This window comes from Sander vitreus, chromosome 14, assembly GCF_031162955.1.
Source record: "Sander vitreus isolate 19-12246 chromosome 14, sanVit1, whole genome shotgun sequence".
NCBI lineage: Eukaryota > Metazoa > Chordata > Actinopteri > Perciformes > Percidae > Sander > Sander vitreus.
Genome location: NC_135868.1, coordinates 26,068,707 through 26,084,445, shown reverse-complemented (window position 1 = coordinate 26,084,445; position 15,739 = coordinate 26,068,707). Strand labels below are relative to the sequence as shown.

At 42.9% G+C, this 15,739-nt stretch overlaps 1 protein-coding gene across 6 annotated transcripts in view; it reads left to right on the top strand.

The window, feature by feature from the left end:
• Window positions 1-15,739, top strand: part of ptprua (protein tyrosine phosphatase receptor type Ua) — a 125,027-nt gene that overhangs the window by 58,838 nt on the left and 50,450 nt on the right. For 2 of the 6 annotated variants that reach the window (XM_078268138.1, XM_078268137.1), the window contains exons 12-16: window positions 2,705-2,843; window positions 5,597-5,626; window positions 6,090-6,247; window positions 6,605-6,792; window positions 12,353-12,425. In XM_078268138.1, the coding sequence (XP_078124264.1) occupies window positions 2,705-2,843; window positions 5,597-5,626; window positions 6,090-6,247; window positions 6,605-6,792; window positions 12,353-12,425 (588 nt within the window). Of the gene's footprint in view, window positions 1-2,704; window positions 2,844-5,596; window positions 5,627-6,086; window positions 6,248-6,604; window positions 6,793-12,352; window positions 12,426-15,739 lie in introns of all 6 variants that reach the window. The other 4 variants (XM_078268134.1, XM_078268136.1, XM_078268133.1 and 1 more) reach the window with 3 other exon arrangements.

Below are 15,739 nucleotides of genomic sequence, written 5' to 3'. Positions count from 1 at the left end.
GCACCCGGCGCAAAGCCCGACGCAAAGCCCGACGCAAGTGTCTTTGCTACTTTGAGACCGTCCAGCGCCAACGTCGTTTAAATAGCAAATGCACCTACGCCCATCTTTGCGCCCATGGGCGGGCTGGTCTTACTTGGAGGTGTGTTCAGGTGCATTCTTGGTGTATTGCTATCTTGAGGCAGCGGGAAGTGATCGCGCCATTGACAAAAACATCAACAAAAACCTGGTCTAAAGTCAATAGCGCAGCATTTCGTTGTTATTTGTTGTTTGTTTCACACACAGGGACGCACAACAGCACACAAACATGCAGAAGATTACAAATAAAAATATTACGGTGCAAATCTACCATCATAATAGCAATGTGCCAAGGTATAAACACACTCTGATTGGTTTACTGCATGTTACGCCCAGAACATCACCTATGAATTAATGAAGACGCTAAGTACAACCCTTTTGAACCAGGCGCCTGGCGCACTAAGGGACCTATTTTAACGATATAAGCGCACAGCCATAGAGCTTCTAATCATCAGTTTCGAACAGAAACAGAAACAGTGCAAGCTTAAAGGGACGGTTTACCCAAATTGCATTCCAAATTTGGCACACTCTGTAGCTCAAGGGGCCTGCCCCCCCCCCAGAGGCCTCAATACAGAAATGTGTCCTAACTGCTTGTTCTATCTTAACTTAAGTTTCAAAGATAGGACAAATATATCTTACTTTTTATAGAAGCAGTTCCTAAACTCGTGGCAGTGTCCTATCTTATCTCAGACCTCCCATGTTATCTTAACTCAAGAAATCCTAACTATAAGTGTAAATTAGATTCTTCAATCGGCACTCGTCCTGTCATGCCTGTATTTAGGATTAGAATGTGGACAAGCCATAATATCAACAGCTCTCAGCTATCACGGACAAAAAAGATACGCAATACATTTTTGATACTAGGAGTCGGAGGCAGAGAAAGTTTTCTTCTCAATTACTGACCCAAAACAAATTGTCTTGGGAGTCAGTATATCCCTAATAATACATGGTCTGGGAAATGTAAAACATCATCATACGGTTTGAGTAGCCTTATAAATCATTATATATCAGTTTTCATGTTGTTCTCCGTCTTCCTTGTCATTGCCATACAGACCTAACCACAGTTTTGGCAGTTTTTTTTTAGAATTTAGGACATAACATTGTTAAAGTCCTACCCTAAGATAAGATAGGATTTTTTTATTCCAAATGCGTGTTGCTGTAATGTCATCCTAAACTGAAGATAGGATTTCAGACTTAGGAAGTATGCCAAGGCTTTAAAGTCATCATATTATGCTCATTTTCCAGTTCATAATTGTATTTAGAGGTTGTACCAGAATAGGTTTACATGGTTTAATTATCAAAAAACACCATATTTTTGTTGTACTGCCCATTGCTGCAGCTCCTCTTTTCACCCTGTGTTCAGGTCTCTGTTTTAGCTACAGAGTGAGACCTCTCACTGCTGTAACATCTTTGTTGGCAGTCGCACATGAGCAGTAGCTAGGCAAGATCACATCATCTAGCTAGCTGTTTCTCTAACTTCAGTCAGTACAAGGCAGGATTAGCCGGGAGACTTCTTCTAAACGAGGGCGCACTTCCAACTTTGTGTGGAATACCTGCAGAACAGGGACATGGAAGTAGTTCTTTTGTAGATTATGGTTATTAGTGTGTGTTGTAGCAGTGTTTTGCCATTCAGAACGAGCTAGCATGCTACAGTTAGCCACCTCTTTTCGGCTAGTGACGTAACAAGCCCTGCCGATTTTGAACAGCTCACCCGGAGACTGAAGGCAGGTTACATTCAGAAACCGTATCTCACTCCAAATAGCATGGATGTTTTTTTTTCCCAAGTTTGTATGCGTGTGGAAGCACCAGAGACACAAAATAACACCCCAAATCCCAGAAAAAAAAATGATTTTTTTCATTATATGGGCACTTTAAGATATCCATCTATCAGATTTCTGTTTCCACCCCAACACGTGATGGAAAAGAATGAAATTACTATTAGAAAGTAGGGTAACACTTTACTTGAAGGTATCTTTATAACAGCGACGTGACACTGTCATGAACACATGAACCCTAACCCTAACTCTAACTTGTCATGACAAAAACCGAATGACACTTACTGACAGAAGAGTTTACCATACACGTTTATGACTTGTTTATGTTTATGATACGTTCATGACAGTATCATGTCACTTTTATGTAGCTACCTTCAAGTAAAGTGTAACCGAAAGTAGTTCCAATGAAAACTCTTCACAGTGAGGTTAGGAAATGATCCAGGTTAAACAGGATGCTGGCAAATGTTTTTAAATCATCATAATCTCATGTAAAATTCCAACACAAACATCCCAAAACCTAGCAAAATTAAAGCAAAATAATTTGCATTGCTAGATGGAGACCTCCATAGGACTTACTGTTTAGGCTGTCTATGGTAAAATAGCAGCACACTTTTCTTGTTTTGTGCCATACAGCAGTGAAGAAAGCAGACGTACAGGCTCGAGAGCAGCAGAAGCAATCCTCTTTGCAACAGTTTTGTTTGTTCGATCGTCATCATGCTAAAATGATTTATTGACGTCGAACCACTGCATGTATCTTGTTTTTGCGATAAGAATTGTACAACCATTAACACTGGCTGTATTTGTGAACTGTAGACGAGTCTTCCTCCCTATCACCTCTCTGTCCCACTGTGCAGCTGCCTGTAAGGACTCCAAGCGAGCTCTGGAGGTATCCCAGCATGCCGAGGACATGGGTCTGATCCTCGGGGCCTGCGCCGGCGGCCTGGTGGTCCTCATTCTGCTTCTCGGGGCCATCGTCATCATCGTCAAGAAGGGGTGAGTGGCTGTGGAAACGTTTGTGTGTCAGCTGGCCAGTTGATGGCGAGATGGGTCAGACCTTTTCAGACATTTACGGTCTGAAGTCGTATTGTTCCTGCGTAGCCTATCCAAAGAAGTCCATTTATCGTTATCCCACTTGGCAGCTAGGGTCTATTGAAGAACACATTTGGCAATGTGAGTGAATTACAATCAGAGTTAGTAGAATGGTAGAGCATTAAATCCCAAACTCTGCCACCGCTGCTTCAGCCAAGCTTTTGTGTTTCATCTCATCTTTTAATTTCAAGGTCTGCGTGTTGGCTGAGCACATTCAAAAATGCAGCCCGCTCACACTGGAATCGCTGGCTGCTTTCCACCTGCAAATTACCTCTGTCGTCGATCGCACCTGCAGTGTATTCTTCTTCCTTCGCTCGCCGGGCGATGGTGGAACACTCATCTGAGTGTGAAATATTTCATCAAGGGGCATGTTATTCCATTGCCCACTCAATTACATGAGGCGAGCAACTGCGAGGTGCCAGTGGATGGGCTAGTAATTGGTTAGGAAGGTTGTTTTTCTTTTCTTTTTTTTTTGGAAAGGGGAACTTCTCCGTCCTGAGGATTTTCTCTCAGAGAGTATAGGGAGGTGGCCGGGTTGGCTCAGTGGTAGAGCAGATGCACATATACTGAGAGGTTTATGGCTCAACGCAAAGATCCAGGGTTTGAATCCGACCTGTGACGATTTCCTGCATGTCTTCCCCCCCCCCTCCCCTTTCTTACCTAGCTGTCCTGTCAAATAAAGGCAGAAAAGCCCAAAAAATAATCTTAACAAAAAAAAAAGAGCGTGAATGGGATGTCTGGACGGAGGCAGTGACTGATAAGATTCAGTGGGCCAATCTCTCAGGCACAATAGGAACTAGACAGCCACATGGGGGAAACAGGAGCAGACGTGTTCATATTTAGCCACCAGATTTTGTCACTCATATACAGTTAGAATGTAAATACATTTTTGGTCCTGTAATCATTTGGAAAACTGGAGATCCCCTGCAGCATAATTCAGTAGGGTGCTGCTCAAATGCAGGCAATGGGAAATAATAAATAAAAAAAAAGGCTGTGCTAAACAGCAAAACTCAGCTCTGGAACAACTTTAAACTTTGTCACTTTCTGCAATTACCGTATTTTCCGGACTATAAGTCGCTCCGGAGTATAAGTCGCATCAGTCAAAAAATGCGTCATGAAGAGGACAAAAACATATATAAGTCGCACTGGACTATAAGTCGCATTTATTTAGAAATTTATTTCACAAAATCCAAGACCAAGAACAGACATTTAATCTGGAAAGGCAAGTTATTAAACTACCCAACAGCAGCCAGAACAAGGGGCTGAATACGGTAGGTGTCGCTATGTTAACGTAACATAACGGCACTGTTGACGAGCCTCTCCCAGCAGCACGTTGTTCAAGCACCCATCTGTGGACTCCTTCCTCCAGCTCTGGCCATCTGGATTTCAGCGCGACTAGCTTTCTTTGTTTTCTTCATTGCAGTGAGACTAACCTTTTCTCCAGTCCCTCACAAGTTTCTCACTCACTCCAAACTTTCATTCTGCTGCTCGATTACCGTTTTCGGCTGCGTGTTTTACTACCTGCAGTCGCCTGCAGTTTCTTTTCTTTCTCAGTTGTTCTTAGGAGCAGCATATAGCTGTCACAAGCCTAGAGCGCCTCTCGCGGCTGTAGACGGTAATGTTTTCAGCATGAAATAACATTTAAAAACATGTTAAATTATATATATTTTGATATATAAGTCGCACCTGACTATAAGTCGCAGGACCAGCCAAAGTATGAAAAAAAGTGTGACTTATAGTCCGGAAAATACGGTAGATGAGCAACTTTTTTTGCACATGAAATTCCCTCTTTTTTGGGGGGGTGGGATTCGCCTGGAAATCAGCCGAATCTGCCAGCTCATGTTTCAGTTGCTCTGGCATATATGTTTTGAAATCTGCCAACCGCAGGGTACAGAGGAGGGAGTCCTGTTTATCATTCAGATTTAAGCCATTAATAAATGAAATAATCTGTATTTGTGTGAATTTATGTGTTGTTCCTTCTTCTTTAAACCATTAACCACTGTTCTGTGATGTTAAGCTACAAGAAGTTATTAGGAATGTAAACTGTAAAACTGAATTAAAACTCCTGACTGCAGGAAGAGGTTAAGAAATGACAATAGCATGTGACAAATGGTGTCGTTCAAATATTTTCGATACCAATACAGTGACTTTGATACCGCTTCCTAAACGCAACAGAAACGCCATGCTCACGCCACGCGGGCAGTGTGCAGGAGGCCTCAGATCTCGGTAGAAGCATGCTGCTTTTGTGTTTATTGGCTCACTGAGGCTGATGAGATTTTACTCTTGTTATTCTAGGTATAGGTACTGAAATTGGGTATTGAATGACGAGGCATTTTCCGATACTCGAACCTTTAGAGGCAATTCGGTCGGTGCCTAAAAGAATCAAATTTTGGTACCCAGCCCTAGTGACATCATAAATAGATATAATCCAGATTAACCTCAGGAAATGTAAAGTTTCCTTTGGTCCAGAGCTGAGTTAGATTCCTCCTTCTTTAGGCTTTGATCCTGCTTCATGATTGCTTGCTTGGAACATTCCAACGCACTGAGCATCTTCATTTATCTCTCTGATGCCCATCTTGATAAACCATAGTCACCTCTCCTTTTTTTTTCTCCTCACTCTCTGTCTCTCTCCTTTCCTCCTCCCTGGTGCTAATCAGAAGGGACTTCTATTCTTACCCTTACTACCCGTAAGTTGCTCCTTTCTCCATCTTCCACCCTGACGCCATCTTCCCCTTGCTTGCCCTTCGTAGTCCCAGGATAACTAGAGTGGAAATGAGCATTGCTATCTCCACCCCATCCTCCAGTATAGACACCCCCCCCCCCCCCCTTCCCTTCCTTCCACCTTCTCCTTTCGCCCACCACCTCCACCTCCACCACAACCCCACCGCCACTCTTTTGCTATCACCGAATCGCACTTTCCACCCTCGTCCAAGTTCAATCTCGTAGCCCTTATATTTCCCCCTCAGTCCAATTTCTCATCTCCTCACCCGCCCTCCTTTCCTTTCTTCCTTATCTCTTTGCCTGTCTTTCTCTCATCCTGCCCCTTCTCTGCTCTCCTCTGTCTATTATTTCTCTCTCTCTCTCTCTCTCTCTCTCTCTCTCTCTCTCTCTCTCTCTATCCTCCCACCTCTCTCTGCCTCTTTACAGTAGGAAGAAGGTGGCCATAAACAAGGCAGCCATGTCCTACAGGCAGGAGAAGAGTCGGAAGCTGAGCTCGTTAGACTGCAGCATGACAGAGCAGAGCACTCTCCAGCAGGATGAGAGGATGGCCCACTCCTTCATGGATGCCCACGGCTGCAACGCTCGAAGTAAGACAGCTAGGAACATATGGGTACTCTTGAGAAAGTATCTGGAGACTCTGTAGCCCCCTCCTACCTGAACTCCAGCCATGTTTACTTCCAAGCATGTATCCAATCTGTTCTGCCAGACCATAAGATGCTCCCAACAGAGAGATCTCCTGCAAGTCTCTCGCCTGTTTGAGTATTCTGCAGTGCCAGTCAGCCCTCACATCACTGCAGAATCGCGGACTTTCTTTCCCCCTGAGCTGCCCCCCCCCCCCCCCACCCCCCCCAACACTTTCTCAGCCCGAGTTTACATTAATAAAGAAAGAACAGAGTGCAGAATGTCAGCGGCATACCGTGAACTGTGTGTGTTCATGTTCCCAGATGAACAGCGTAGCTCCGTCAACGAGTCCAGCAGCTTACTGGGAGGCTCGCCCCACCGCCACTGTCGGAGGAAGAGCTCGCCCTATCATACGGGTCAGCTGCACCCTGCTGTAAGGGTGGCCGACCTCCTGCAGCACATCAACCAGATGAAGACGGCCGAGGGATACGGCTTCAAACAAGAATACGAGGTAAGGAAGGAGGAAAAGAAAATAAGGATTTACACTATAGTAACACTTGGGTGTACTTTGGGTCTCAGGCTGATTTTTTTTGCGGTGTAGTTCCCATTAATAGAAATCGTGCTACAATGTAAAATTATATTGTGCTTCCGACTTTATGGCAGCAGTTTGGGGAATGCCCTTTCTTGATTCAACGTAGTCTATATCGACGACCTTTCATTTACAGCATAGTTCCGGTGCCGCCGATGGTTCCGCCGGATGTCCCTTATTTCGGCCGGATGTCCCTCACCTTCTGCTTTCTTTGTGTTGGCATTCTAAACGATTCGGGAAACACCCTCCAAGCTAGAACCGACATTCAAAACATAGGCCTATTTATCTCCCATCCCGGAATGCTGTGTGGACTAGCCAGACCCTCCTCCGCAGCGCTGTGGAGGAAGGTCTGGCAATACGAGAAAAAATCAACGTGATAATGCTTTGTTATAAAAATGGCTGGCTCTGGCTTTGAAGCCTTTGCTGCATGTCATTCCCCCCTCTCTCTCCCCTTTCATGTCTTCAACTGTCCAGACACCTACTGTCTACTTTAAAAAGGCTTAAATGGAGTGTTTAATATTCATGAGCGGGCAGTGAAACGCTGTTTTACTTCACCTGCATTACAGAATGCTAGAAGATATGCTAAACTTTGTGGTGCGGTGTGGACTAATAATGCTTTTCAAAGTTCAGCTTTCTTTTGACTTTAACATAATGTCCTCCACATAAACCAGTGCTGATGAGTCTTTTTTTGTACATCCACCTGGAGGAAGCCAGATGCACATTTTTTCCGATTCCCTGAGGAGCCAACAAATTTCCCCCTACCAAAATCAATATATGGGTCGCTTTTTCACTCCTCAGTCTGGCTCCCCATCGCCTGGAGAAATAAACAAGATGAAGGGGATCAGCGTGCACACTGCTGTCAGACTTCATAACCCTTATTTCCCACAGGGTTGTTCTGGTGCCATTGATCAGAGATGTTGCAAGGCATTGTTGGGGGTTGTGAATGAGTCAAGCCCTCGGTGTCAGTAGGGTACTCTACGAGTTGTGCTTGGAAGCCAACATCTGGAGCCAGTGAACAAACGTATTGACAGAAAGCATATCATGGGCCAGTAACAATATGGAATATCATTTAACTCAAAAATGTGTTTTTCTTATGTTTTCGTCCCCTAAAGATTCGCGACGAGACAAGTTGAAACTTGCAACGCACCGGTCTGGAACATAACTTCTGACTTTCAGGCTTTTTTGTAGCTGGATATATCATTTGTTGGGTCTAAATATGAATGTGTATAACGTTAGTGATAGTGAGATGCTTGCTACAGTCGCATTTCTAGTGATGAATCGGCGAAAACGTTTTATTTCTCTGATTCGCTGTTTTGTTTTAACGCCGCTCCCTCTCTTCAGTCACTCTCTAGCTCAATCGACCACATACCGCGCTCGTGGAGCCTCCATCTAAAGCTCTGCCATTTTAACCAGTTGACAGTTTATAACATAGAAATAAAATGGATTTTGGATCATTTTATTTCTATAGTTTATAGCTGCCTTTATACAAGTTGACATTGCTATTTGTTGGCTGTTGAAACAGGTGACGTCCCTTACGTTCTAAAACCAGCCTCTGGAGACTCCACCAGCTGAGTCGCAGCGACGCCATCAGCTGGTTTGAGTCGAGCTGAGACAGCCAGTTACGACTACTGAATCTTTGGTCTGAACTGGGCTTTAAATGTCAGACCTTGACTATAGTGACTTGTATCTGTGCAAAGTTTGTCACTAGAGAGGTGTTTTCACATTCCTCTACTGAAAGAGGGTGATGTCTGTGCACCTCCTGGAAATTTGAGATACAAACGTATCCCGGGCAAGCTATAGTTGCTATGTCACAGATTTGAAAGCCAATCACTGTTTAATATGCAAAAGCCTGTAAAGAAACTTGAAACTTCCAGCGCACTGCCAGTTACAAGCTAACAAACACGTATACACGTATGGCTGAATCTCTCCGATGTTTCTAGCCATCTCGATAGGCACTGCTCTTTCACCGGTCAACCAGCGCGAACAGTGGTGGTGGGCAGAATATATCAATGAGGGAGAAAGGGTAGATTAGCAGAGTATTTCTACATACTTTAAATGTGTCTGGAGGGGGACTTTAAATTCAATCAGAATTTTCTACCAACATTTGTTTTTCAACATTTTGTTAAGGAACCCTTAGATTTGGTCATTAAAGCTAACACGTTAGCCATCATTTTATGTTAATAATAATTCATTACATTTATATAGCACTTTATCATAGACACTCAAAGCGCTTTGGGGGGGGGGGACTACTCTCTAACACCACCAATGTGTAGCACCCACCTGGGTGATGCACGGCAGCCTTACGTCCCCAGACGCTCACCACACATCAGCTCGGCACAGAGGGAGGGGTGGAACATGTTTTTAGTGGTGGGGGAAACCAGAGCACCCAGAGAAAACCCACGCAGACACGGGGAGAACATGCAAACTCCACACAAAATGGCCCGGGACGACCAGGGTTCAAACCCGGTACCTTCTTGCTGTGAGGCCACAGTGCCACCGTGCTGTTATATTTGTTTTTAGCTTATTCTGCTTCCCTCAATCGGCTGAAAAGTGGATTAATGCAGCTTTAAAGACCTGTGAGCGAAATATATGCTGAGTGGAACATTTTCCATAAAAATAGACTTGTGCTCTGTAATAATGGTGTAACACTGTTTCTGAATGCCCTCCAACAAATCTTTGGCTGGGCTGCAATTTCTTGTTAGTTATCAGCCAAGACATACATGCGGCCAATATACCTGAGAAATAAGCTACAGTTTATACATGATAGACAAGTAAACAAACCAATAAATGGCCCCTGTGGATTACATCATATATATTTTTAAGACTTAAAGAACCTGAGAATCTCTTTTCTCAGTCAGCATTGTACGATAACTAATGTGATCCGACACGTAATCCAAAGTTGGAACGGTTTTGGTTATTTCACATTTAAGATTTCTGGTTTGAAGTGGGCGGGGCTTGATTGGAACAAGGTGATGTCACATACTTTAATGCACCAAAAAGGATTTGACAGTATTTCCTAATTTCAGTACAAAATGATGACAGTTGTGTGGGTTGTTTTGCTAATGTCGCCAACCCAAAATAGCCCAGATGAAGCAGATTAGCTAAGACTGTTATTGTTAATAAATCATACCTTATTCATTAATACTTAATGTTACAGGGGTAATACTTTGAAATTTGTACTCAAATGTTTAAGCCTAAAGTGTTGAGCATGTCGAATTTAACTGATAAGCTAATAAAGAAGCAAGAAATACAGCTCCAGGAAAGTGAACAGAATGTTGTTGAGGCTCCAAAAACAGTGCTGGACAAAGGCAGGTTTGTTAAGCAGGATTAGATCAGACTTGTATAGGATCCAGTGACAGATGTAATCCACTGATCAGCTTGCTTTGTGCGTCTCTGCCGGGGTCTCAGGTGGTCCCAATTTGGCCCTCCTGGCGGCCCAGGGGCAGACGAGAGACAGCGTGCCTCAGTACGAGAGCCTCAGGCTGTGACTTACAATGCAACAGAATATGACATGACTCATGCCCTCTAAAAACATCTGGAGGGCTATTATAAAGTTGCAACTAATGCTTATAAGAATAAGTTAATGATTATTAAATGGTTTATAAAGCATCAAGTAACTTGTCAATCAAGCATTTTGCCCCATTAAATCTTTTTTTGGCACTCTATAAAAGAAATTATTTGATTATTTGTACACTGATAATAGCTATCTAAATAATGGTTATAGATGCTTTACGTAGTCTTTATTAACCATTAATAAGGTATTATAGTCATCAAATGCAACTTTATAAAAAGCCATCCAAATAATGTTTATTGATGGTTTATAAACGAGGGTACGCCACTGATACCGAGCTGTCCAATAAGATGTGAGCAATACGAAGACATCTTCTTCCCGTACACGATTGTTGTCATTAACAGAAACTTAAAGGACAAGTCTGGCGCAAAATGAACCTAGGGGTTAATAACACCGTTCTCTGGGATATGTTTTCATGCTAATCGAATGTGACCAGTTTTAGTGCAAACCGCTAATTAGCTTATAAAGCTAGTCATCGGTTCATGAGTAAAAAGAAATCGCTGTTTCTATACCACTAACAAGGCTCAAAATAGCACCACACTTCCACGGTAGTATAATGAGGGTCCCTACATGTAAACAGAAGCATTGAGAACTTTGTAAGTGTACAGAGTTTTAAAAAAATTAAAAAGACAGTGCCGTTCCGTATACAGGCAGGCGCCATCTTGGGAAAACAGTCATGACCAGTCGAACGACGAACGCCGTGCTTGAGCTATGTTACTGGTAGAGATGTTCCGATGCTCCGATACTGCCTAAAATGCTGGTATCGGTATCGGGAAATACTGGAGTTTATGCACCGATCCGATACCACGTAATAAAGCCCTAAAGAAAATCTACGTCAAAGTAGTTTATTGTTCTTTTTCCGTTATAACTGACTGTCAAACTGCAATAAAAGAAAGTTCTATGGCGTTCATGTTTCACAAAGAGTTTTACCTGAGCCAGACCGACAACAAAGATAGAAATCCTATCACATCCATACAGGGATAGTAGTATACAGTTGTTAAAACATAATAAAATATATGACACACTGGTATCGGATCGGTACTCGGTATCGGCCGATACGCAAGTTCAGGTATCGGAATCGGTATCGGGAAGCAATAAATGGTATCAGACCATCTCTAGTTACTGGTTACTGGTTACACAGCGTTCGTTGTTCCCAGAGAACGGTCGACTCTGTACCCATCCGTTATTAACCCCTAGGTTCATTTTGCGCCGGAATTGTCCTTTAATACAATATGTAAAATGTTATGATGTGAGCAACAATAAAATAAACAAATAAAATAACATAAATTATAGCATAGCTAATCATTTTTAATTATCCTTTTGTTGTTTGTTAAAAGTAAAATAACTATTAGCCTAAGTTTAATTAACTATCAATTGAGCATTTATTAGCGATCATCATCATTAGCGTCATTATAAAGTGTTACCATTTTGGGTTTTCTTTCATTTTGCTCTTCTCTCACTTATAGTACTGATTTAGAGTCAGTGACTCATCTCACCGCACCAGCAGATTTAGTGGATGGGTGTGTCATCAACAGCTGTCACAAATGTCGTTTAACGCGGAGGCGTTATAGAGCATCAGCTTCTTCAAGCAGCGCGCCTCGCACTGTGTGTAGAATGAGAATGACTGCAGTAGGCCACCTCCTCCTTCCCCAGGCCGCAGCCAGCTCTCAGTACCACGTGTCATCTCCCAGCCTCAGTCTCTCCCCGCTATGTCGTGGCAGATGTCTGTTGATGACTTGGCAAGATGCTGTAATAGCAAAGTTACTCAGACAACCCTAGGGTAACACTTTGGAGTGCATTAGCAAAGTTGTTTCTGTTGTGAGTTTCAAGATGCATCAAAGATGATCGCCATGTTTTAAAAAAAAATGTTTTAATGAAACTTAACGTGTGATTTCTAACTGTACTTTGCAGAGTTTTTTCGATGGCTGGGACGTCACAAAGAAGAAGGACAAGACCAAAGGAAGGCACGACAGTCTGCTTAACCGTAAGTACTGTGGGGTTACGAGAAAGAAACACTAAGGGCCCTATTTTAACGAGCTAAGAGCACGGCGTGAAGCACATGGCGCAGGTGCGTTTAGGGCGTGTCCAAATCCACTTTTGCTAGTTTGACGGCAGAATAAAGGGTCTGTGCGCCGGGTGCATGGTTCAAAAGGGTTGTACTTAGTGTCTTCATTAATTCATAGATGTGTTTTGGGCTTAACACGCAATAAACCAATCAGAGTGTCATCTCCCATTCCCTTTAAAAGCCAGGCACGTTTGTACCTTGGCACATTGCTATTATGATGGCGGATTTGCTAATATTTTTATTTGTAATCTTTTGCATGTTTGTCTGCTGCTGCGCGTCCCTGTGTGTGTGTGTAACAAGCATAGTGTGTGCGCTGTGCATAAGCCTAGGCGCATTTTACTAATTCGCTGTTAAAATAACAATGAAATGATGCGTTATTGACTTTAGACCAGGTTTTTGTTGGTCAATGGCGCGATCACTTCCCGCTGCCTCAACATAGCATTACGCCCATTACGCACACAGGTGCATTTGCTATTTAAACGACGTGGGCGCTGAATGGGAAATTGACAACTGCGTCGGGCTTTGCGCTGCGCCGGGTGCAAGATAGGGCCCTAATGCAGTTAATACCTGGTTCTCCCTCTGTCTCTTTTACTGTAGGTTACAGCACACCTTAACATTTATGGCTTTTCAAGCATACACTGTAAAGGACATTACCATTTAACGACACTACTGCTGTCTTACAAGTCTGCCAAAGCCGCCCAATAATTATTTTTACTCCTAGTTGAATGCTCGTGGTCTAGACAAATCTCTTGTTATACTGTAATTATGGTTAGATTAATTCAAATTGATTGTTTAACAGTGGCTTTTAATAGGGTTTCTGCTATGTTATTCTCGATAGCAGGTTCACTCAATACCTTAGCTTCAATGCAGTGTAATGTTCATTGTTCATTGTGGGAAAGCCCTAGAAATCACATTTAAAGCCATGAGACACTTAACAAAGTTCTTTAAGGCGTGGAGGCAGTTTTGAAAAGGCTGTGTGCCAGTAAAGTAAAAAAAAAAACTTTCTGTCGTCTAACTTTCTCTGTAATCCTTCATTTTAAATGCCAATAAAGCTGAATATATAGCCGAGCTGCTGACAAGATAACTATTACAGTATGAAATAATGTTTTGATCACCGCAGCAGCTTGGGAATGACTGCTGGTTAACATGTAGTGTTTATGGGCTGCAATTAAAAAAACTCCTTTAATGTTTGTGAATTCGACAGGGGGAAACATTTTTCAAAATAATATAACATAAAATAACATAAATAGACATTGATAGGTCATTGAAAGCACTTGAATTTATATATTTAGGAATAGAAATTGAAGTTATTTTGATATTTATTTTACTTAACATAATTTTTTTTTCTCCTTTTGCTGTGCTATGTTTAGTGAAGGCGAGAGACCTCATAGAGTCTCCACTTCCTCCCACTCTTCAAAGTGAAGCCAAAATCTCCCGGATACGGGCGCTGCTCTCTTGTAATTTCGGAGCTAGAGTCTGCGCAGTAGTGACCGGGTGATGGAGCTGTGGTATCAAAAGTCCCGCCCATACACCCGCCCGAACAATCCCAAGTCAATCACAGCTGTCAATCATGACGTTTCACCCCTTTTTTATAGCATCAAATAACTAATAAAAAACAAACTTATCAAAAAAATGACACTTGAACAAACATTAGCGTGATCACAATTACCTAAACCGGCAGAAGCCATCTTTGGGTAAAATTAATTTGACGTGTACTTTGGTTTTTTAGTTTGGCCCATGTTCCATGCGCCACCACAGTGTTCACACAGTCATGCCTCACTCTCTTGTTCTCTGTGAGCTTCTGTAAAGCCTGCTAGTTCTCATTATAAAAATTCTCACTGTTGTTACAGTACTTAACCTTGAGCCATGTCTCAAACTATGCCGTGTTGGATCCTTGAATTTGAGGGAATTGGGCCTGGAAAGTCTTTGAAAAGTCCTTGTATTTGATGTTTGTAAGAAGCTGTGGGGAACCTGATTATTATTTCATACTCGTTCAATTGTCTGACAATGGAAACAGAAAAATCCAGAAATGAAAACAACTATACTGAATTTGGCTGCATCAAAAGGCAGTGCAGGTGGCCACAGAGAGCAGGGCGCGACTGAACAAAGTTTAAACAGGCTGACACTCTGCAGAGTAACCAGCTGTGTGTGTAGCTGCTCAGTCACAGGCTCATATACAGTGGGGTAAACAAGTATTTGATACACTGCAGATTTTGCAGGTTTTCCTACTTACAAAGCACGTAGAGGTCTGTAATTTTTATCATAGGTACACTTCAACTGTGAGAGACGGAATCTAAAACAAAAATCCGGAAAATCACATTGTATGATTTTTAAATAATTTATTTGCATTTTATTGTATGACATAAGTATTTGATCACCTACCAACCAGTAAGAATTCCGGCTCTCACAGACCTGTTAGTTTTTCTTCAAGAAGCCCTCCTGTTCTCCACTCATTACCTGTATTAACTGCACCTGTTTGAACTCGTTACCTGTATAAAAGACACCTGTCCATACACTCAATCAAACAGACTCCAACCTCTCCACAATGGCCAAGACCAGAGAGCTGTGTAAGGACATCAGGGATACAATTGTAGACCTGCACAAGGCCGGGATGGGCTACAGGACAATAGGCAAGCAGCTTGGTGAGAAGGCAACAACTTGGCGCAATTATTAGAAAATGGAAGAAGTTCAATCTCCCTCGGTCTGGGGCTCCATGCAAGATCTCACCTCGTGGGGCATCAGTGATCATGAGGAAGGTGAGGGATCAGCCAAGAACTACACAGCAGGACCTGGTCAATGACCTGAAGAGAGCTGGAACCACAGTCTCAAAGAAAACCATTAGTAAACCACTACGCCGTCATGGATTAAAATCCTGCAGCGCACGCAAGGTCCCCCTGCCCAAGCCAGCGCATGTCCAGGCCCGTCTGAAGTTTGCCAATGACCATCTTGATGATCCAGAGGAGGAATGGGAGAAGGTTGTGTGGTCTGATGAGAAAAAAATAGAGCTTTTTGGTCTAAACTCCATTCGCTGTGTTAGGAGGAAGAAGAAGGATGAGTACAATCCCAAGAACACCATCCCAACCGTGAAGCGTGGAGGTGGAAACTTAATTCTTTGGGGATGCTTTTCTGCAAAGGGGACAGGACGACTGCACTGTATTGAGGGGAGGATGGATGGGGCCATGTATCGCGAGATCTTGGCCAACAACCTCCTTCCCTCAGTAAGAGCATTGAAG